The sequence below is a fragment of the Seriola lalandi genome, unplaced genomic scaffold (genome assembly GCF_002814215.2).
Source record: "Seriola lalandi dorsalis isolate HSWRI2012SDOR001 ecotype SW California unplaced genomic scaffold, Sedor1 jcf7180002054861, whole genome shotgun sequence".
In the NCBI taxonomy this organism is placed as follows: Eukaryota; Metazoa; Chordata; class Actinopteri; order Carangiformes; family Carangidae; genus Seriola; species Seriola lalandi.
In genome coordinates, this window is record NW_019525414.1 from 1074400 (window position 1) to 1098551 (window position 24152).

At 41.5% G+C, this 24152-nt stretch overlaps 1 protein-coding gene across 7 annotated transcripts in view; it reads left to right on the forward strand.

Annotated features, from left to right (window-relative positions):
- The window catches only part of vps13d (vacuolar protein sorting 13 homolog D), a 77471-nt gene that overhangs the window by 45595 nt on the left and 7724 nt on the right, over positions 1 to 24152 (forward strand). For 4 of the 7 annotated variants that reach the window (XM_087179679.1, XM_087179683.1, XM_087179681.1 and 1 more), the window contains 24 exons: positions 647 to 749; positions 2419 to 2571; positions 3070 to 3205; positions 3302 to 3349; positions 4675 to 4825; positions 5660 to 5876; positions 5964 to 6211; positions 6294 to 6485; positions 6610 to 6736; positions 6894 to 7036; positions 8227 to 8357; positions 9372 to 9547; positions 9796 to 9919; positions 10627 to 10862; positions 10987 to 11089; positions 12555 to 12712; positions 12880 to 12988; positions 15429 to 15599; positions 17693 to 17797; positions 20253 to 20402; positions 20918 to 21067; positions 21753 to 21849; positions 21948 to 22096; positions 23706 to 23840. In XM_087179679.1, coding sequence (XP_087035805.1) covers positions 647 to 749; positions 2419 to 2571; positions 3070 to 3205; positions 3302 to 3349; positions 4675 to 4825; positions 5660 to 5876; positions 5964 to 6211; positions 6294 to 6485; positions 6610 to 6736; positions 6894 to 7036; positions 8227 to 8357; positions 9372 to 9547; positions 9796 to 9919; positions 10627 to 10862; positions 10987 to 11089; positions 12555 to 12712; positions 12880 to 12988; positions 15429 to 15599; positions 17693 to 17797; positions 20253 to 20402; positions 20918 to 21067; positions 21753 to 21849; positions 21948 to 22096; positions 23706 to 23840 — 3512 coding nt within the window. Of the gene's footprint in view, positions 1 to 643; positions 750 to 2418; positions 2572 to 3069; positions 3206 to 3301; positions 3350 to 4674; positions 4826 to 5659; positions 5877 to 5963; positions 6212 to 6293; positions 6486 to 6609; positions 6737 to 6893; positions 7037 to 8226; positions 8358 to 9371; positions 9548 to 9795; positions 9920 to 10626; positions 10863 to 10986; positions 11090 to 12554; positions 12713 to 12879; positions 12989 to 15428; positions 15600 to 17692; positions 17798 to 20252; positions 20403 to 20917; positions 21068 to 21752; positions 21850 to 21947; positions 22097 to 23705; positions 23841 to 24152 lie in introns of all 7 variants that reach the window. The other 3 variants (XM_087179682.1, XM_087179684.1, XM_087179685.1) reach the window with 1 other exon arrangement.

Consider the following 24152-nt stretch of genomic DNA (forward strand, 5'->3'; position numbering starts at 1 on the left):
TATATATATGAATTAAGTTATAAAATCCTGCAGATCCAGGTCAGGAGCTTAAGTTAATGTTCACAACATCAGAATGAGGAAAAATGTGATATCAGTGACTTTGATCATGACCAACCTTGACGTGGATGAACTACAACAACAGAAGACCACGTCAGGTTCCACTTCCTGTCACCAAGAACAGAAACCTGAAGCTGCAGCAGACACAGACGCACCAACACTGGACAGTTGAAGGCAGCAGATGGTAGGGTCAGAGTCTGAATCCCCCCCCCCCCCACGTCTCCAGACCTGGATCCTGTAGAATACCTTTGGGAAGTGGTAGAACAGGAGATTGGCAGCATGAATCAGCAGAAATGAGCAGCAGAGTCTCAGAGGAAAGTGCTCAGTGAGTGTATGTTCATGTGTAGAACACAAAAAGGAGCTATAGGCCAAGCCAATTATAACTAGTTATACTGTTATAATTGCGAATGTGCCATGAAAGAATTTCAAAGCACGTGTGCTTTGGCTACTTTTTAGCACAGCCCAAGACGAATGAAGTGCATGACTGTCGGAATCCAACATATGCTAATGATTTTAGTATTGAATAATGTAAAAAGGCCAAGCACACTCATCTTCTCTCTGATTTGGTTTTTATTTCTGCTTCCAGCAGATGTCAAGCTGTCCAAGCGGAGGCAGCCATTTGTGCCATATGCTCTGTGCAACCACACAGGATGTACCATGTGGTTTGCCACTCTGACTACAACCCCCACAAGGTAGGTGTAACTACAACTAAAGTACATGCACTACAAATTGGAGTTAAAACATGTTTGACACATACTGTATGAAGTGATAACCGGACAAGCAAATAGACCAGGATCCAAACTGAAGGTGCTTTGACTTGGACCAATCAGGAAGCTGAGTGGCTTTGTCATTTTTTGGAACAGTTTGCCATAATCCAGTGTGTTAGGATCAAAAGGACAAACTGCATATTAATTACCAACTTTGGTAACATTTGAACAATGTCATGCTGATATTATAGGTGGGTGTAACCAGCAAGTAATGAGGACAATGGCAGTGAAATCATTCCTATATCCAGGATATAGGGTTTAGGTCAGGTGTCTGTGGAGGCCAGGTCATGTGATGCAGCACTCCTTCATTGTCCTTCTTGGTTGAATAGGCCTTACAGGGCCTGGGGTGTATTCAGTAAAGCAGGTTTAACAAACTCTGACTCTAACCCTAAACTCTGATTAGATGAACCCTGAGATAGAAACTTGGTTTTCGTTTTTTGGGGGTTTTCGGTTCCTTAACAGCTGATCTGAGTCACTTCAATCAACTCTGAGTATGTTTACTCTGAGTTAACCGTGTGCATGAGGAATACAAAAAGCCATCATCAATCGACCTCTGATTCAATGATTCACCAACGAGAAAATAAAGAGCAGAGCCTCCATTTTAATCCAGTGGAGCCGGAAAGATTCATGTGTGACATTAAAGCCACATTATTTATCAGACTTTTATTTCCGTGACAGATGGAACCTGCTGTTTGTTGGATTAAATGTTTAAATATATTTATTCAGATTTAACGTGATGTGGATCAAGTTCTGCTGCAGCAGAAGATGAAGATATAAGTTAAACAGATCAAACAGAAGTTTATAGATATAGATGAAACAGATCAGACAGATGATCTCCACTGGTCTAATGTCCAGTCCTTGTGTTTCTAAGCCCAAACTATTCTTTTTCTTCACCTGAAGAAACATTCAAAGTTCTTCAAAGTGCTGGATTGACTGACCTTCATGTCTTAAAGTCATGATGGATTGTCGTTTCTCTTTACTTAGTTGAGCAGTTCTTGACATAATATGGATTAGTACAGTTGTCCAACAGGGCTATTTACTGTTTTCCAACTCTACCACCACACAACACAACTGATGGTCTCAAACACATTAAGAAAGAAAGAAATTCCACTAATTAACTTTTGAAAAGGCACAGCTGTTAATTGAAAGGCATTCCAGGTGACGACCTCATCAAGTTCACTACATAATTCCATGTGTGTTATTTCTGTTTATTCTGATGTTTTCAGTCTTGTTCTACAATGTAGAAGTCACAATAAAGAAAAACTGATGAATGGTAGGTGTAGGTGTGTCCAAAGTTTTGACTGGTACTGTATCTCTTGATGTACTGTAATAAGCATGTTAACATAATATCCATGCTCCCAACGCTCCCATTAGCTTTTGACATTGATCCCCGGCCTTTCTACTAGCACCACTGTGAGAACAAACATTTTCAGTTCTCCTACCAGTGAGATTTGACTATTTCTGGTATGAAGATATGTAGAGAACGTTAAATTAGACTTATGAAAGGGTTCTTCCCAGCAGACACTTCCAATCAGTGTAGAAACTGATCTCAGATAAATGTCTTCAGTTAAAACTATTCACATGTTTCCCACAGGGTGGCACTGTCACACAGCAGTAGTGCAGACTCCATCTCAGACTTCCATGGTCCAGGAACTGATGACACTCACAACATCAGCCAATGGAGAGAGGTGCTGCCTGGGGAGGAGATTCCCTTTGAGTTTGAAGCCCGAGAGAAACTCCGCCACCGGTACAGCTCTTGATTCAAATTCACCACACCTGTGGATTTAGTCCAGTGAATCTGAAATTGTTTATGAAACTGCTGACATGTTTAGCCATCATTCTCAGTGGTTTGTCGACATTTAACGTTTCTCTGCTTTGCTTACAAGATGATATGCACGGGTAATCTGCACAGTCATTTAATGGTATAAGGTTTCTCTTTCATGTCAGATTTGTCTTTCTTTGTCTTAATTTCTCCTTTTTCTGTTATACTTACTAAAATGTGATAAATATGACTAATATGAATATAATCATTAAGGCGGAAATTTACTATAGCCTATATTTAAGCAATTAAATGTAATTTATGTTAACTATGCACTATGCAGTGCTTTGGCCTGTGTAACTTAACTATAACACTCAGTCTAGTATAAATGGTGCAGTGGAGAAATGTTTTTTGTGTTCCTTTACAACTTCATTTCGTAGATTATGATTATGTATCTCTGATCCCTTTCTGCCTTGTCCTCTGCAGACACACTCATGAGCTGAAGCTGCACCAGCTGCTGGTTCGCGTGTGTGGATGGGAGCAAGTCAAGCCGGTGTCTGTGGACAAAGTGGGTGTTTTCTTCCGTTATGCAGCTCCAGATAGAAACAACTCTTCCAACACTGTAAGCATGAGTCAAAACCATGGTGATAATCTGAAGGGTTCTTAACAAACTGGCCTGGAGTTTGATGTTAAACTTTTCTTTTTAAACATTTCACAGGTTGGCAGTCCTATTAGCAGGACCAACATCATCCACCCGCATGTTTATGTAAGTATGGCAAGTCTTTTCTTGTCTTGTCTAGATCAGGGAGCAGTCAATGACAGCAAGCAATTAGAAAAAGTCTGTAGCCACAGTTGCAGCTATTATGCTCATTATTCATCAGGATACCAGGCCGGTTTTTAAATAGTGGCCAGCATGAACAAATAAAGGCCCTGTATAATACACGGATCGAAGATGCTGCAAGTACTTTCAGTTAATGACATGCAGTAGTATGATGAAAATGATCGAGGGAGAGAGAGGAAGCAGTGCATTATTGGAGTCCCCACAGCAGTCTAGGGTGGTGGTTCAGGACTCACCAGAGCCAGCCCCCATTATAGTCTTAGAAACTCTAGGAACCACAAGGAGCCCTGCATTTTGAGAGCAGCGTGTTCTCTTTGGATAATAGGGAACTATGAGCTCTGTAAGATAAGAAGGTGTCTGACCATTGACAGTTTTGTAGGTGAGGAGGAGGATTTTACAGAGAGCTGATGAAGCCAACACAGAGAGATTTGATCTCTTCCTGGTTCCTGTCAGTACTCTGCTGCAGCATTTTGAATCTAGAAGCAACAAATGCAGTGACTAATTTTTCAGCATCCTTTTGAGACAGGATGTTTCTAAAGTTTGACCAACCTGATTAGTCTCACCTGGCTTTATAGCACATCTGGGTGTCATATGCATGGCAATGGAAATTTATGTGGATAAACAGGGAGAAAAGTCCAAGCACAGAACCTTATGGAAGTCGATGACTCACTCTTGTGTGCATAGAAGAGTCACTATTAACATGAACAAACTGGAATCTATCTGATAAGTATGACTCAAAGCAGCATAGTGCAGTTCCTTTAATGCCAATAACTTGTTCTAGTCTCCTGTGATCAATGGTGTAAAATGCAGCTCTAAGATCTAGTAAAACAAGTATAGAGACAAACAAACCATTCCTGTGCAAATAATCACATAACTGGTTTGCAACAGCTTTTTCAAGGATTTGAGGAATACAGAAGAGGTTTAATATGGGTCTGAAATTCTCTAAAACATGCAGGTCAAGAGTAGAGGTTTAATTACAGCAATAAAAAACAGTAATTAAAAGCCAGTGGTACGTAACCTGTTAATAAAGATAAATTGATCAGATCTACAAAAGTGTTGATTAAAGGAAAAACATCCTTCAATTGCCTGGTTGTAACAGAGTCTAGAAGACAAGACAAGAAACTGTTGAAAGCAGCTCAGAGAGATCTACAGGAGAGAAGCAGGTGTTACAGTCGATTCTAAGGCTCAACACAAACGCTCAGTATAAATTTAAACCTGATGGTGACTCAGTGTGAATCCCGTTGGCCCCTCAGTTCTCGGCCCTGCCTCCTGTCAGAGTGGTGTTCTCCATCACAATGGAGGGCAGTGCCAGGAAGGTCATCACTGTGCGCTCTGCCCTCATGGTGAAGAACCGGCTAGATGTTCCTATGGAGGTCAGACTGGACAGTCCCTCTGCTCCTGACAGTAAGACATTGCTCCTTTTTATTTGTTTCCATTCCATTTTAGGTCCCTATAAAATAATCAATCAATTAAATAACCTGTGGACTGGCTGGACCATTTTATTGTGTCTTATTTTGTTCAATTAAGATTTATATTTTCATTGAATTTTGTTTATTATGTTTTTTTTTCTTTATTTAACCTTACTCAGTGTTCTTTTGTCTTTTCTATTGTTTTTTATGGAATGTAATTTTATCCTATTTGATTATATTTGTTTTAATATTATAACCAAACTTAATTAAATATAACTATATGAAATTAAAGATTATATTGAATTGAATTTTTATTTAATTTTGCTTAAAATGTAAAAAAAAAAAAAAAAAAGATAATTTCTGTATCATTTGTTTTTTTAATCTTTTTTTATTGGACATATATCATATGAAATTAATTGATTGGATTGCTTTATTTAAATTACCATAAAATAAATGTTTTGCATGTATTTCATTTTTATCTTTATCTTGTTTTATATAATCATTTCATTGTCCTTTTTTGCGTTGTCTTTTTTCAATTTAATCTTATCCTGTTTTATTTCATTTATTTTTTATATTTATTACATTTAAATATAAGTATTTCAAACTTCTGTTTTATTAAATTAATTATATTTAGTTCAATCCATATTTTTTGTATTTTATGTTTCAATTATTTTTATAGATTTTGTTTTATTTGATCATTTTTGTTTTATTTTGTTTTGTTTTTTATATTTATATATATATTATTTGTTTATTTCTTCATTTAGTTTTATCTTATGTCATGTTGTGTTTTGTCATTTTAATGAAGTCAGTTGTGTCTCTGTACTGACAGAACCAGTGGTTCTGCCTCCTATCCTGCCTGGCCAGGCCTTGGCAGTCCCCCTCCACCTGACATCCTGGCGGCTACAGGCTCGGCCTAAAGGCTTGGGCTTATTCTTCTGTAAGGTTCCCATCCATTGGACCAGTGTGGAGCGGCAAGGAGAGATCAGCAGCAGTAAGAGGGAGTGTCAGTCAGCAGATTTTGATGATAACCTCAAGCGTAACTTCAGGTAAAAACAGTCACTGAGATTGTTTGTTCTTGGTTGTTTTCTTCCTCAAATGTGCTACCATTCCCCTCATTTCTCTGCATGTTGCAGGTTTTGTGTGGTCATCAAAAAGGAAAACTACCCAGACCAGCAGCCCGCTAAGAGAGTTTCTGGCAGTGCAAAGCAGATCTATCGACAGCCAGGCCACACCATCTACCTGCTACCCACCATGGTGCTGGCCAACCTGCTGCCATGTGACCTCAACTACTACATCAAAGGAACGCCCATCAAAGGCTCACTGAAGCCGGGAAAAGAGGCCATACTTCACGCAGCCGACACCTCACAGAATATGGAACTAGGTCAGGACTTTCGAAATGTCAGTCACTGAAGTGTATTTCCTATCCATTCTCACTCCTGGTGTTAATGATGTGTGTCCTTCAGGAGTCCTGCTGGAGAACTTCCCCATGTGCAAAGAGCTGCTGATTCCCCCTGGGACTCAGAACTATGTGGTACGCATGCGACTGTACGATACCAACAAGCGTCTGCTTTGCCTCACCATCCGCATCATCCTGCGGGCACAGGGGGCGCTGAAAATCCTCATTTCTGCCCCTTACTGGCTTATCAATAAAACTGGTAATGTTGTCTTTATTATTAAAAACTACACTTGCACAGATATCATAAGTAAATACCCAACTCAGTCATTGCTTTACATACTAAGTTCCCAGCTATCACTCCCTAAAGCCATTTCCTCCCTCAGGTCTGCCACTAATTTTCCGTCAGGACAATGGCAAAGCCGATGCAGGGGGTCAGTTTGAGGAGCACGAGTTGGCTCGAAGTCTCAGTCCATTACTATTCTGCTACACGGACAAGGAGCAGCCCGCTATGTAAGTGTGTGTCAGGGACCAGACCACTCCATTTTTTGATCTGGATTGTACATAATGTCTTAGTGAGTGAGCACGGTTCTACCCAACAGACATCCTCCTGGTGTTTTTATTCATCTGTCCTTAAATTACATTCTCTCCCCGTCTATCTTGATCTCAGGTGTACGATGCGGATCGGGAAAGGAATCCACCCAGACGGAGTTCCAGGCTGGTGCCAGGGGTTCTCCCTGGATGGAGGGAGTGGAGTCAGGGCAGTGAAGGTTATACAGCACGGGAACAGGCCTGGCCTGATCTACAACATAGGCAAGTTGGTACATTCACAATCAGTACAAATAGATAGCACTAACTCAGCTACTGTGTGGTGTAATGATGTCCAATACACATGATTAAGATCAATCCTGTGTCCCATCCGATACCTTGGATTGGCTCTGAACTGGATGCTCAGACCACAGGGAAGATCATTTTAATGAGTTGGTGTTGCCTATTTAACTCTGATCAACTCTACACTAGAGAGACATTATGGAACAGCCTATACAGGCCAAATTCCAATTTTGTTGACATTTGTAGTGAAAAAAAGCAAATCCATCTGTGCAGCAAACAGACCTGAAACATAAACAAGAGCCTTTCAAATGTTAATGCACTGACATTACTTTATATTTCATGACCTTAAAAAAAATGTGATTGTGGCATTTACAGAAATTTGGCACCCTGCCACTTGTAAAACACTTTGTTCAGAACTTCATTAACTCCTTTGGACTTTTAAGATAAGGAAAGAAAATTGTCAGCTGATGACATTTCCTGAGCTGAAAAATCCTCTGATTTTTCAATCATGGACTCTCTTAAGCAACTGCCTGAGTGCAAATGTCATAGTCACATCAAAGTTGAAAAGAGGCTGGGTTCTACAACATGTCAGTGGTCCAAAGCAGACCTTAAAAAATCCACCATGAACTACTTGAAGAAAGACAAGCTGAAGCTTTTGAGAGCCTGTGGGGAGATGTTAAGATAAGCGGTGTGTATAAGACAGCCTGTGCTTGCCCAAACATTTGCATACAACTTAATAATGTCTTGCTTTGCTCCTGTATCTGCCATAGTTCATGACATCACAGTTTTCCAGCTTGTGTTCAGCATTGTAAAGTTAAAGGTTTAGTTTCCTGTTTACAGTAACTCATTCTTCAAAGGCATATAAAAAGAAAAATGCAATGAGCTAAATTGTAGTCTATTACAATTGATTCACAACCTCCAAAGATTCTGGTTGTCAAAGTTTTGATGCGTCCAGATGAATTGAATTTCTTACCTCTCCTGTCAGTAAGTCTATGAGTGGACTACATGATTTGGCATAAAGCAGCACTCCTTCAATTTCAAACTGTTTCTGATATTTTGATGCATTTACTGTACAACATGCAGTTTATCTTGACCTAAATTCTTTACTTTTGGAGATTAGAGCTAATAAAATGTTTTTCAAGCATTTATTGTTCTCTGTCTGATCAACACAGGGATCAGTGTACGAAAAGGTAAAGGACGCTACAGGGACACTCACTTAGTGACCTTTGCCCCTCGCTACCTGCTGGACAACCGCTCCACACACAAACTGGCCTTCGCTCAGAGAGAGTTCGCAAGAGGAAAGGTGAGGATCTCATTTTTCTGGTTGTTCTTCTGGCTTAATAGTTAAGACGCATATCTTCTACACTAATCGCAGCATCTCCAATTCGAGCCAAGGACTTTGTTTCCCACCCTTCCTCTCTCTTTCACCATTTTCTGTCTGTATCTCTATTTTGACTTAAATAATAACGGCAAAATGCCAAGAAAGAAATGAATTGTGCAAGGTCATTCCTGTGGCCTTGGTTCCTGGTAGTGCTGTGACGATAGCAGCCTTACCGCAATACTGCAGTCATGTGATTCCTCCCGCGGGTTTGAGCTCATCAATTTTTCGTAATTTTTCGTATTTCTTCTTTTTTTTTTTTTTGCTGTTGAAAGTTACAGGAACGCATGTGGTTTCTGATATGGAATATAAACACAATAATCATTGTTTAGTTATCATTGATAATCATTAGTTATCACAGACAGCACCAGTAAAAGCTGGATTTTCCTGAGGGTCCATCCAGTCTGACCATGACAGACGGGTTTGTTGGAGGGAGGGAGGGAGGGAGACAGACAGACAGACAGACAGAGAGCATGGGGCAAGGACAGGCTGAGTTGAGCTTCTCTACAATGAAACAATGTGGCAAAACTCTGCTTTAGAGATCTTTTATGCTATTATGAGAAGTGTAAAAATATTTCTACACTTAATTACTGTGGCAGAGAACAAACATGTATAGGACAGGGAGTTTGCCCACTAGTTATGTGATCATGAATAGTTTTGTTATCTGGAGGGGGAGTGGGGGTCATTGCCATGTCACAGGGATACATTGCTTTTTCAAGAGAAAATACGAATGTCCTATCTCTAGTTCCTGGTTTGCTTCCAGTCAGAGACTTTGGTTCCATGTTGTTGGTTAATTGAATGATGGCTCTATTTAGTGACTAAGTAAAAGATGAAGTGAGTGATCCCAGTGAACCTGTACAAAAAACTACAACTAGTTTCACCTACAGAGTTGGGGAGTAAATACAATAATTCATTCATTCATTCATTAATTTGTCCAAGGGTACGGCCAACCCAGAGGCTTACATCTCCACCCTGCCGGGCTCCAGTGTTGTCTTCCACTGGCCGCGCAATGACTACGACCAGCTGCTGTGTGTGCGCCTCATGGACACCCCTGACTGCACCTGGTCTGGGGGCTTTGAGGTCAACAAACCAAAGTCATTCCATGTCAACATGAGGTGAGCTATATACAAAAACTGTTATTTATCCGTACATTATTATGTAATATTACTATATAATATTATATTATGTAATGTTTTTAGTCTGCCTATATGTTGTGCTACTGAAACTTTGTGCTGGGTGTTTTTTATCTTGTTGTAAGGATTGATGAATTTGTAAAATAAATTCCACCAAGTGGGAGTGTGCTTTCACTGAGGTACAGTAAGTGAAGGATTGAGAGGTTTTAAATGGATCTTTGTTTGAACAGGGACACACTGGGGAACTGTTTCTTCCTTCGGACAGAGATCACCCTGAAGGGAGCCACCTACCAAATCTCCTTCACTGACACTGACCAACTGCCTCCACCCTTCCGCATTGACAACATGTCTGAGGTAAGCCACTGTGATGACAGCTTCATTAACATGACCTGTTACTGAGGGGTCAACATAATTGCTCAAGAAAAAAGAATGTCTGTGCCTGAATCACTAACAGGACCCCCTGATCTCTCTCCATGAACTCTTTGTCTTTGTAGTGTAGAATAACAGAGCACACTTTCATACTGTCCTCAAAGAGATCACAGACAGAAACTGATCATATATCTTCCGGTTATTGGGGAGCAGCCAGTCATACTACTGCTCAGTATGTTTGAGGCGACATGGTCCATGACTCAGACCCCACAAAAGCTATCAAAATCCTGTATGCCAACAGCACCACAGAATAAAGGAAAATGACTTATTTCTGTTTTTGTCATACTAAGCCATAATGATACTGATAATGATTTTGAACAAGTTTAAATTCTGAACATACCTGAGTGCGTAGTTTTGGTAGCGAAATGCTAGCTTTACCAGGCAGAGTTTGCACCTAACTGAGTTCGACACAGAATGTTTTGACAGCTGTAGTTTTTCCTGTTTGTAAAGCAGCATCCGATCTCACAGTGGCACATGCATTTTACCAGTGCCCAGTAGAAACGGGCTCTTCTTCTTTTGTTGTTTAATGGCAGTTGACATACTGCTTTTAATTATTTAATGGCTTTGAAAATTTGAAAATCATGACCCTCCCCTAATACATATAATAAATGCCATTGTTTTAATCCCCTCAGGTGCCTATCCAGTTCTGGCAGCATGGTGTGGCTGACATCCGGCTGCACACTGAGGTAAAGGCAGGCTCAGAGCTGGACTACGCCTGTGATGAGCCCACATTGCCCCCCTACCTCACACTGACCGTAAAGGGAGCTGGATCCTCAGAGGTCACAGCTGACATGAACTTCTTCAGAGAATACAACAAGCTCTACTACGAGAACTTCATCTACATCGCAGCCACACACACTTTCTCACAGTATGGACCAATGTCATAATGAACTAATAAGAATATAATTTTATATCATTAGGTTTTCTCATATAGAAAAGTTATGAAGTTTGAAAAAATTATGAGAATAGGCAGCATCATTCTGTTGTTGCAGGAATGCTGAGAAGCGACCTGTTGGAAAGAAGCGTCTGGTGAGCTGTGCTGAACTAGTTCTTGATGTGGACACCAAGACTCAAAGGGTCATCTTGAAAAAGAAGGTAAAAGTTTTTAGTTTAAAATAACCCAGAATAAACAAACAGACTTTGATCTGTATGTGGTGGGAATCCCCCAAATGTCACACCGTCTGCTTTTGTCTGAGTATTATTGTCCTACAAATTCAGAGGGGAAGAGTGAAAAAAGTAGCACTGAATTGATCATTTTATTGATTAATTGTTGTCGATTGCTAGAAATTTAATCAACAACAACTTTAGTAATTTTTAGTCAAATAAAAATGGTGAATGTTCTATAGGACTGCATGATATGGTTAAAAACACTGAATAAAGCAGTTTGACATTTAAAGTCAGTGTTTGAGCGACACTGTACGGAGGACAGAGACTCAGGGAAGAGTTGGAGATGAGATTGATGCTAACCTTTGTTCTGATTGTTTCTCTGACAACTAATGAACCAGACGTTCAGCAGGTTTTTACCAACAGCTGAATTATCCACAGAGGTGTCCTCCTCTCCATAACAAACACACCAGGGGATTAGAACCAGTAGAAAAACCCAGAAAGCAGTTTCACTTTAAACTTCAGAGATTCACTGATGCGATAGTGAGAGAGTGACAGAAACGTCAGACTTGATGACATGCCGCTAAGGGCCCCGTCTACTGCGGTTAGGAGTGGTAGGCGCTCTGCCAGGTGAGCCACCAGGGCGCCCCGGGGCACTTTTATCACAGAATACATGTCCTAACATGTCATTTGTAACCTGGTCTGTGAGATAACTCAATATGACAAACATATTCTAAATATTGTGGATTACCACAACATTGTCTTGCATTTAATGCAACAGTATGAACAGTACTGCTTATATACACAACACTGCTTACTCAAGTAGACTATTCAGTTGTTTTCTACTGTGTCAACTCTCTGAAAGCATTTGAGTATATTTATACGTAATATACTGTATATAGCAGGAGTTTCTGAAGGCTGCTGTAACATGTTCTCCTGCCACAGAGGAAATAAATTCAGGGCGAGTGGAAACCAGTTCTCAACGTCTCCCAATGTATACGAATATGTATATATATATATATATACGTATATATTATAATTAAAAATCCTCATTAGTTGGGGGCACCTCTTCTCATCATCATTATTGAATGAATTTATTGATTTTTATGACCAGTCTAATATCAGAAGCCGTGACTTCTTGATTCAATGGTTCTCCACACCTTTCTTCAAAGAACACAACTCAGCAACACAATTAACTATACTACTATACAGGGTAAATGCAATATCTAATAACCATCAAGATGAAGGGAAACTGGTTGGCAGTTTTTCTAGCCTGAAAGATGAGCTGATTATCCAAAAAAAGAATGTTATGGTGAAAAGAATAATGAAAATGAAAATAAACCTTGGGTGCTCGGGCCCTAATAAAATAAGATTCATTCATTGCAGCCTATGAAATCAACACTGAGACAAAGTCCATAACTGAATGTGTAGCAACATTTATGTTTTTGTTGTGCAGGAGCCAGGGAAGCGCTCCCAGCTATGGAGGATGACTGGGACTGGTATGCTGTGTCATGAAGGCTCGTCTCCACCGCAGAGCAAGCCAGCCCAGCCACGCCCACTGGACTCCTCTTTGGTGCTGGACATCGCAGGGCTTGCAGCCGTTAGTGACAACAGGTTTGTACTGTGTGCAGTTGTATGGCGCCATAAGGTTTACACAACAGATAATTCTCAGGAATCATTTAGAGTCAATTTTGGACACTGGACCATAAACTGAAAGGAAATCTATCATGTAAAATTGGATGTAAGAGGGGTGTCTTGCCCTACCTGTTCTTCTTTCCCAGTTTTGAGCCTTTGATGTTGAGGAGGCCAGACTCACGCCGCAGCACCACACAGACATGGTACTTCAGCTCGGGCATGCTGACCTGCGGGCTTCCACGGCTGGTAGTACAGGTGAGTACACCAAGCTATGTTGATACAGTTGCTTCAGAAAGTGTTCAGAAACCTTTGCTTTTTTCACACTTTTTTGTACATAAAATTTTGATTTTAAGTGAGTAGTCTGCATTTTCTTATTCACAATGACAAACTGAAAACATATTTTAAAAAATTTTTGCACATTCATGAAAAATCAAAAACTGAAATCTTTAATTTACAAAAGTATTCAGACCCTTGGCTATACACAGAAATTATGGTCAGGTACATCATGTTTGCCTTAATTATCCTAGAGTCTAGAACTTGATTGGAGTACACCTGTGGCAAATTGAACTGATTGGACAAAGTTAATACTCATACCTATAAGTTCCTACAATTTACATTGCATGTCAAGACAAAAACCAAGAGGTGATAAAACGAGAGTTACGAATGTAACTGCGGTTCTATAAATCCTGGATGACTGCCAGAGGCGGTGCTTTAAGCACTGGATCTCATGTATTCGCAGGTCGAGTATTTAATATCAACAAAATCACCTGTGACCCCAGATGACCCGAGAGAGGTTACATCTTCCAGTGTCATCAGGGGATCAGTTCCTACCAAACCAACGTACACTTGCAGTAGCGCCAAATAAAGGCTCTAAGGACCGTTACTGGGCATAGCAACTTTGACTTCTCCACTTCCCCTGATGGGGGATCAAACTGTGCCAACTGAATAGGCTTGTTGAGGTGTAAGCGTGACAGCACCTTAGGAAGAAATGCTGTATTCCGCCACAAAGTGACACCTGAGCCTGATTCACTCACTGACAGAGCGTGCAGGTCACTGACGTGCTTGGCTGAGGAAATGGCAACGAGGAACGCCTCCTTAATGGACACCCACTTCAGCTCCGCCCATGTCAAGGGCTCAAAAGGAGACGAACATAGAGCATCCAACACCAGGGGCAGGTCACAGACTATAGCTCTTGCAACACTTGAGGGACACACCCTCCGAGCCCATCTTAAGAAAAAAGAATAATGTGGTGTCAACATGGTGGCAACTCACTGATACACGAGTAGAAGATACTGTATGTACACTGGGAGCGGAGGTGAAAGCACCACCTAAGCCAGTAAAAGTTACCATTAGTAGCCAATGCCACTAAGTCAGACCCAGCAGATACGCTGTCTGACTGTGGTCTGAGCAGAAACAAGGTACAACCTACCTCGTTATGGGAACGGGGAGCGAGAGCACTGCCAAGACCAACCTTAGGTTGCTTACAAACAGATTCAAACAACCAAAACACAAGGCCCGGCGTTGTGCTTATCTTATTACTTTTTTTTTTTTGGATTAGTAGCCAAGAACCTTATTGCCCTTAACTGTAAAACCAAACTACCACAGCTAATCACACGCTGGGAATGGCAGCGAGAGCACTGCCTTCTCAAACAAAACTCAACAGCCACAATAAATACTAGGCTGTGCGACAAAGCAAACACAAAAAATAATCAGCTGGAGTGAAAGTGATCCCGCTCAATTTCCACAAAACACAACTAAAAGATTATTATACAGAAGGATGAAAGAAGATGAAAAGGAACTGATGCCCTGATGACACCGGAAGATAGACCCTCTCTCGGGTCATCTGGGGTCACAGGTGACTTTGTTGATATTAAATACTGGACCTGCGCATAAATGAGACGGAAAACCCAGTGCTTAAAACACCGCGTCTGGCAGTCAGGAAGGATGAAATAGAACTGAGGTGAGGCATAGATCAGGTTGAGGGTATGAAAAAACCTTTTCTAAAGCTCTGTGTTCCCAGGACAGCGGTGGCCTCAATAATTGTGAAATGGAAGAAATTTGGAACCACCAGGACTCTTCCTAGAATTGACTGTCCAGCCATACTGAGTAACCAGGCCAGAAGGGCCTTGGTCAGGGAAAAGACTAAGAATCCAATAGCCGCTCTAACAGAGCTTCAGAAGTCCTCTGCAGAAATGGAGAACCTGCATGTAGAATGACCATGCCACTGTGAATAAAAGGCATATAACAGCCTGCCAAACAGCATTTAAAGGACTCTGAGAGCATGAGGAAAGAAGATTCTCTGGTCTAATGTGACCAGAAATTTTACTCTTTGGGCAGAACTCCATATACTATGTCTAGTGAACACCAGGCACTACTCAACACCTTGTCAATATCATCCCTACAGCAAAGCATGGTGATAGAGTGTAGATTGATGGTAAAAAATGGCAGTTTTATCAACAATAAAAGTGTGGAAGGTGAAGGGATCTGAATAGTTTCTGAAGCAACTCTATGTCTTTAATGAGGAAATTGAAAAATGTCATTATTCTGTTTCAGGAACTCCTCTGTGGAACTTTTTGTTCTGAGATTTTACTGTTGGTGCAGTTCACAATCATATATGTTCTGTCACAGTTTCATGATTTTCTCCACAATAATTTTCTTCAGTTTTATTTTCAATATATGACTTGTACCCCTTAAGGTGAAGGGTGGTGTGGCAGGCCTGTATGATGGAGCACAGGTGGTGCTGGGACCAGACTCAGGGCTGCTGCAGCCGGGCCCTGAGCAGCAGTTCATCAATCAGAAGATGAGACCTGGTTCTGGGGTATTGTCAGTCCAGGTGCTGCCAGACGGACCCACTCGTGTCCTGCAGGTGAGAACAAAACCCAGTAAAACTAAAAGGGAATAATAATTTTTCACCACTAATACCAGTATATGTTACTTGCCTTTCAGGTAACCAATGGCTTCTTTTCATTTCCATACACTTAGAGAATGTTAAAAGCCATTTAATTTAGGCAGTTATTCACAGGGAAACCAGTTCTACTACTCCTACTTACTCCATGCTTAACAAAGACACTCTCTCCCTATGAGGCTCATAATTCTTTTTAATGTATATTTTATTTTTGTTCTGTCATGAGTGTACCATTTTGTGGTGAGCATTCAGGATACACTCCCATTAGATCGTACTTGTATGTAAAGAACTAAGATGAGGGTCTTTATTCTCTTTATTCTTTATACTCTTCATTTGAGCCAGATGGGCACTTAATGACCCCAACTTAGAACATACAGGTCAACTTCTGCTCTGTCGTGCCTCTCCCATTTCATCTAAATGACTATTGGGTTCAATCGCCACTCGCCCAGAGGGAAAGCATGTCTGCAGCCTGGTTCTGCACCCCTGGCAAATGCATTGCCCTGACACTTGTGAGGCAAGGCCCACGGAAGAGGGCGGAGGGAAGACAAGGGTCATTGACAAAAGTCATTCTGACCCTGTTGACCTTGGAGGCCCACGCCTGAAGTGGATGGTGCACCCTTTGGAAAGGGTAGACAACACCCAAGGGTCTGAATTCAAAGCCTCCAAGCGGCTGAGATGTTGCGGGGAGAAACGCCTGGTGCCTGGACTTTGGAAGTCAGGCCCGACCTCCATGACCTTTGGGCTGCCTGGGAGGTTTGTTGGTGGGGTCCCCCTGTTTGGGTGCCCAATCCCTTGGTGCACGAAAGACATGCTGTGGAGGGGCCCGCTGGTGCCTCTGTTGAAAAGAAGTGTGTCTGGCTCTTGAAGGGCTATGAGTGCCGGCTGTAGGGTGACGAGTGCTGGTGTGTCCAGGATTAGGCAAAGGTGTCCAATGCAAGTCAGCAAACTGTTGTCTGACCTTGTCTACTTGTGCACTATGCCCCAAGGCCTGTTGGGCTGCAGGCCCGAACATCTGGCCTGGAATTACAGGCAGCATGCAAAGTGTCTTCCTGCATCCCTCTGTTAAGGGGGACTGGGTGAGCCATACTTTGTGCCGAGCCAAGATCAAAGTAGACATCAGCCCACCAAGCTCCCTGATCATGAAGGCAAATGCCTGGAGTGAATGATCACTCAAGCTCTGCGTTGAGGCATCAACTCCAGCAGTCTGGAGAGTCTGTGACGGAGCTTGGACAAGGTGGGAGTAAGAATTTCCGATACATCCCATTCAATTTCTATATCATAGCTCTTGGTAAGGAGGTCATCAGTGATCCTACACTGTGGGCATCTGGTCTTAAGGCTTTATCAGGAGATACTATCAGCGAAGCGATGGAAGCATCAATGACAGGCATTTGGTCTAGGCCATATTCAGCAGCATCCTTCATAGCAGCCAAGGCCCTGCAGTCACTGGGTAGGTGGAGGAATGCTTTGGGGTTGGGCCAGCACCTCTGCAGTTTAGCGATGTATGGCACAGAGGGTGAAACTCTGAAGGGAGATGGTTGTGGAAGACGTTTGAAAAAGGCACGAGAGGGAGCAGCCTCTACAGGGACACCATCCAGACCAAGCCGTGATATAGCCAAAGGAATGGCCAGCCTCAGTATCCTTCAGGGAAGCTGCCCCTGAACTGTGAAAGCCTGACACTGAGGGGGGGGATCCCCTTTCTGGTTCCTCCTGCTCTTTTTCCTTATCAGGAAAGAGATTCTCTGAGGACGCAATATACAGTGCATCCTTGTCATGTCGATCAGAAAAGAGGGTGAAGTAGCTAGGCTATCCCTATCATCATAGGTCTGGAGTGGTGGCTCTGGAACCATAATGGCAGCAGCAGTAAGAGGGCCACCAGACTGTAAATTAAGAATAAGGGCCTTTATTTGGGCAAACTCTGAGGCCAATGTGTCCACCTTGAGAACCAAAGGTTCATGATGCTTCTGTTTTTTCTTCATGCTAGAGTCAGTCAGTGAGTGATGATGAACCTCATCATTTCTGCTCACAGACATTTGCATGGCTTGCCCTTGTTTCAGATCAGTGACTTCAATCAGAGGAGAATGATCCGCAGCTCACCCAGCACAGAACACGATAGGAGCAAAGAGGATGTGAAGAAGAGAGAGCCTGAGCAGGAGCTGGAGGTATGGTTAACTTTGAAATGATTTCATGGCACCATTTTACATGCACCACTGATGTTCATGCCTGGAAAAAATCTCATAGTAACCATACTACACATTCATGAATCCCCACTGCTCTGTTCTTCTTCTGTTGTTCTTTATTTTGAATATATGTTTAATCATATTTATTCCTTATTTTATTTGTTATATAAAAACAAAATATCTGTCTGAAATCATTTGCTGAAGCTCATTTGGTTTTACAGTCACTGTGTTGGGGCATTGGCAGTTTATCAATGATTCTAATCAGGAATTTATAAAATATTAATATTAAAAATATTAATAGTAAACAGTAACTTTCAAATTAATTAAAGTTCCTTGGGGGACCATCCTGAAACAGGAAAAGGATAGCCAATATCGGTGCAGCCTCAGAATGTTACTATTAATTTGGAACTCTGATTAATAATTAACTTAATAACTACATTTAAAATTAAATATTTGTAGATTTTTCCTCTGCTTTTATACGATTCAGCCCCCATGTTTTAATCAGGAGGCTTTTAGATCAGTTTGATCTGAGTTATAATCTTGTGAGCTGGTTCTTGACTAACAGGACACAAAGAGTGAGGGTAAATGGAATTCTGTCTGAGCAACTTTGCCCCTTGACTGGCATCCCACAAGGATGTGTGCTTTCATCGCTTTTATTTGTCCTCTACACAAATATGTGTCAGAGCAGGTATGAAAACAGGACCATCCTTAAGTATGCAGATGACTCTGTTATTGTTGGCTCCAGGATGATGACACCAGCCACGGCCCAGTCATAGAGGATTTTGTCAAGTGGTGTGAGGAGTCCGACCTTCATCTGAACATATCTAAGAGAAAAGATATGATAATTGATTTCAGAAGATGTGCCAGCATACATGAAGTCACATCCATTAGTTCAGACAGCAGACTGTGTACAATCCTACAAATACCTCTGGACAATTATTGACAGAAAGTTTAGATTTGAGGTACACTGTGAAGCTGTGTGTAAGAAGGGCATCAGTGCTTGTTGTGTCTGAGAAAACTACATTTCCATATTGACAAGACCATCATGATTTTATTCTACTGTGCTTTTATTGAATCGATTTCATCTTTCTCTCTGATGTCATGGTTTGGAAATCTGTCTGAACCAAATTGTTAAATGGTCCAGTATGCTGATTGGTGAGTCACAGCTTAACCTAGCATCCCTGTGCACCAGACAGTTACAGTGGATAGCTCCCTTGATTTTAAATGAAGACTCACACCCTTTGAAATGTGAATTTCAGCTTCTTCCTTCTGGATGAAGGTTCATAGTCCCAAAGTGCACAACAAAGCAGTATACAGGGAGCTTTGTTCCAGCAGCCATCACTCACATTAATAAGTTGAAGTGGAGTGGTACTGCATTGGAGCAATGTTTTGATTTATTTTCGTGTTTATTTTTGTTTACCCTGTGAATGTGGTGTTGTCTGTGCTTTGTGTGGGACTGAGTATAGTTCTACTGAGTATAGGTTGGCAATATTCTGCTGTGCTCTGGTATCTGGCACCAATACGTTATCAGCACATCCTTTAAGTCCTGTAAGTTGCAAGGTGGGGCCTCCATCGATCAGACTTGTTTGTCCAGCACATCCCACAGATGCTCAATTGGATTGAGATCTGGGGAATTTGGAGGCCAAGTCAACACCTTGAGCTCGTGTTCCTCAAACCAACCATTCCTGAAGCATTGTTTTAGTGTGGCAGGAGCATTCACTGCCATTAGGGAATACTGTTTCCATTAAGGAGTCTACTTGGTCTGCAGCAATGTTTAGGTAGGTGCTACATGTCAGAGTAACATCCATATGAATGGCAGGACCCAAGGTTTCCCAGCAGAACATTCCTCAAAGCATTACACTGTCCCTGCAGGCTTGCCTTTTTCCCATACTGCATCCTGGTGACATCTCATTCCCAGCTAAGCAACGCACATGCACCCAGCCGTCCACATGATGTAAAAGAAAACGTGATTCATCAGACCAGGCCAACAAGTTCTGACGTGCCCATCGTAGGCGCTTTCAGAAGTGGTCAGCAGACCACAGAGGTAGCTGTGATGCACTGTGTTGTGACACCTTTCTGTCAGAACCAGATTTAACTTTTTCATCAGTTTGTGATACAGTAGCTCTTCTGTGAGATCAGACAACACAAACTATCCCTCACTCCCCATGCACATCAATGAGCCTTGGGTGCCCATGACCCTGTCACTGGTTCCCCAGTTGTCCTTCCTTAGACCACTTCTGGTAGGTACTAACCACTGCAGACCAGGAACACTCAACAAGACCTACAGTTTTGGAGATGCTCTGGTCATCATCTAGCCATCACAATGTGGCCCTTGTCAAAGTCGCTCAGACCCTTACACTGCCCATTATGCTGCTTCCAACACATCAACTTCCAGGACTAAATGTTCACTTGCTGCCTAATATGTGTTCATTTCCAGGTGTTGGTGAACTTGGATGAAGGCCTAGGTGTTTCATTGGTCAACAAGGTTCCTGAGGAGCTTGTGTTCACTACATTGTCTGGTATAGATGTCCACTTCATTCGCACTGCTGCCAACGAGGTGTTGGAGCTCAGTATTCAGAACATCCAGGTGAGCTGACCACAGCTATGTGAACATTCATATATTCAAGTTCATGTTTTATATTTTTGTCTGTATAAAAGTATACAGGGCAGACAGACTGGCCGTAATTTAAAAAACTTAAAACTTCAAAAAAGTTAAAAGAACCAAAAGACATTATGGTTGTCTTATGTGGCAAGCTGCTCTGGACCACACTCATTACTCACGTGGTTCTGCCCTGTCCCAGAGGTCAACAGCTATGGTAATGCAGATCCAGACCACTTTAACTCATCAGCAGGACCCCCACAATCCCATTCAGCAGGAAATATTTGATGTTGATCAACTGATTAGTCGACATGTAACACCTAGTTACTGTATGGCTCTTCAATCAGATAAAATTACATCTGATACCACATTGCTGCTACATTGTGGTGGTTTGATCCAGAAGCTTCCTGTGAATACAGTCTGATCAATACTGGAGAGTATTGTAGTGGAGAGTTTTAGTGGGGAGTGTTGTATAAATACTTTTGTCATGTTATGGTTATCAGGTGGACAACCAGCTGCTGGGCACCACCCAGCCTGTGATGTTGTGTGTCAGTCCCAGTTCCAGTGACAGCAGTGTCAATGACAGTGGTCCAGCCCTACAGATCAACTCTGTCAAGGTTCCCAGCAACCTCATCCTCACTGATCTCTTCAAGGTGAGTGAGTGAGTGTGAGCGTCTCACGCTGAATAACTGCCTTGTTACATTCAATCACTATGCCCCAAAGAATAATTGGGGGTCCAAGCGCGATTGGTCTGGGAGCCACGCATGCAAAGCAGTGTAGCTCCCAGTATCAGTGGTGCTAGGAAGCCTATTGTTATTCAGATTTTTTTTTTCGCATTGGTAAAAGTGTTACTGCAGCATAAAGAATGGTGCACACACCCCAGACACCAAAAATGACATGTCTGGTAACAAGAAGTATTTTAGACTGGAACTCTCACATCACAGTTCATCACACATTCAAAAACCTTACATGCATGTGTTTGTTGAAAGTAACTGAATATCCTATTTCCTCCTAGAATTTTTTTTTTTCCAAAATCGTGAAATATGCAAAACATACTTAGGACAGTAGTTTATATCACTCTGAGGGGTCTCTACAAAATTTGGCACAAATCGTCCACTAGGGGGCGCCTGAAACAGGTCCAGCTTGCATTGCCTCGATGGGCGCCCGCGCACAAATGGCTAAGGGGGCTTGGAACCCATTTATACAGGTCTAGTTATAGTTGTCTTTCTTTTTGAATAATTCCTGGTTTCTTGTGCACATCACAAAATAAACTTTTCTGATGCGTTAGAGTGATACTAGAATCTTGTGACTAATGATGTCACCTTGATGTGTTCACAGCATCTCATGGTGACAGCCCGACGCTTCACTGTGATCATTGAGGAGAAACTCCTGCTCAAGCTGCTCAGCTTCTTTGGATATGGACAGACAGAAGCTGGTAGATTGTTATTTGAATGTCATTGTAAATATATGTTAATATTTATAAGCAGGTCAGATTTTCTTTAAAGTAAAAATATAAATCATATTTGAATGCAGAGCTGGAGAAGTTGGATGAAAACCTCCATGAGAAGCCCAACGAGGATGCAAGTTCCCCCAAACGTTACTACTTTGAAAACCTGAAGATTAGTCTCCCTCAGGTCAAGCTGAGTGTCTTTACTTCTCACAAGCTGCCTCCTGATCTCAAGGTAAACTAACATGGTCATTTTTGACATCTTTATTTTTAAAATGACTCTTCTTCCTTTAGTCAGACTCAATGAAATCATTTAAAGACCCCTTCTCGATGAAAATCATGTTGTTAACCTTGTTTACATGTCGGTTTTATATATTACAAGACACATCATGAGTGAAATAATCATCAACACCATGACTGAATGTATTCACCTTGAAATGCAGTGAACCAATGACAGCCTCGAAACAGACAAACAGATTCAGACAGGCTGGGTTTCATATGTCACAAACCTAATGAACCAATCCTGTCAACTTGTGGGGATGGGGGGGCGGGGCTTAAGAAACATGAAACCTTGTGAGTACACAGAGAGAGAGAGAGAGAGAGAGAGAGTTAGCATTAGCACAACCACTAACACTGTATCAGCCACTGTCAATTACAAGCTAACAAACAGTAAACCAATAAAAGATGCTAACTACACTAACTGTTCTGATACGTCTGCTAGTCTCTGATTCTGGTCCCAACAGACTCCTCATCTGAGTCTGGGTCTGACTGAGGCCAGGAACTCACTGGATGCACGTCTTAGTTTTCATTTTGGTCACATGTTAATGGGTTAGAGTGGACGCACTGGCTGCATGAGACATGAGGGAGACGCACGTCTCGTGCCTCACACCTCGGAGCTATGTGACATGATCCAGAGTTTTGGCCTCTCACCTATTTTATTCATGTAAAGCAACGCAGCAGCTGAGCGATGGTAGCCACCACACTTACGCGTTGCAGGAAGTGTGTTCCCGCGAGGCTCAAACATGAGGCTGAGTCTCTCTGATGTTTCCTCCTCTAACCACCTTGATACTCTCTGCTCTTTCACCTGTCAATCTGGAGCTGATGATTTCTCAATCAGGAAGTAGATGAGCTTCAGATCCAGCTTTCCATTTTTTTATTTCACTTTTTATGTGCGAAAACCATGTTAAACAAAATATTAATCAAAGCAGAGTATTTTTACAGAGTTTAAAATTTCTGGAAATAAACTTTAATCATTTTAAAACTTGTCAGAAGTTATCTATGAGATGTGGTTGCAAACTCTTATGCTGAGAAAAATACATAAAAAGCACATAAGACCATCAATCTACTATCATTATGGACAAAGATATTTTAAGTGTGAAAAGAATTGACAAGAATAAAAAATCTAAACTGATAATGCTGATATGTGACGATATAGGATCAAGCCTGCGGGATCGGATTAGAAGATTCAGCAGTATTTAAAACCTAGTAAAGGTCTTGAAGTCATTTGAGTCTCAACATAATTATTGGAGTCAGTGACAGGTCAAACTTTTTAGAAAGCTTTTTAGAAAGTAAAGATTTAAAGACACAAATAAATCGGAATTAATCAAGACGTAGATGGGTTCAGCCCTGACCATTTGCAAGTACTAGCAAGTGTCACTTACTTAAAAATCAGCCTTAAATTAAGTGAACATTGTAAAGTTCCAGTTTTGTGCATCTGTGGATCATGGAAAGTGATTTCAATCTGTTACTACATTTTCTGACAGCTGCTCTGCTTTCATATGACATGTGTTCTTCAATATTTTATTTATTTATTCTTTTCATTTTATCTTTTTTTTTTGCTATAGGTCCTGAAAGGCACCCTGGGCTTTCCTCTGGTTCGCTTTGAAGACGCTGTCATCAACATGTACCCGTTCACTAGAGTGCACCCCTACGAGACCCAGGAGATCATCATCAATGACATCCTCAAGCACTTCAGAGAGGTGAGAGGAACACACACTTATATTAAGCATGACTGGGAGTGCTGTTTTCAACTTATTTTTTTTAACTGACCATCACAGTCCAAACTTAGAAACGAGTTGATAACATTAAATTTCGGTCCTTTTTCCAGAGAACCTGCATGGTTGATCAGAAGGAAGAAAATGCAATTACTTTATATCGCTAATACAATTTGTTGCATAACTCTTTGTAATGACTGTTCTGTTACTGTTCAGCTTTAAGAATCAAACAATTCTTCATTAAGCTGTGATATTTGCCAAAGGAGGAGTTTTTAAGTACGGACTTAGTAGCGTGCT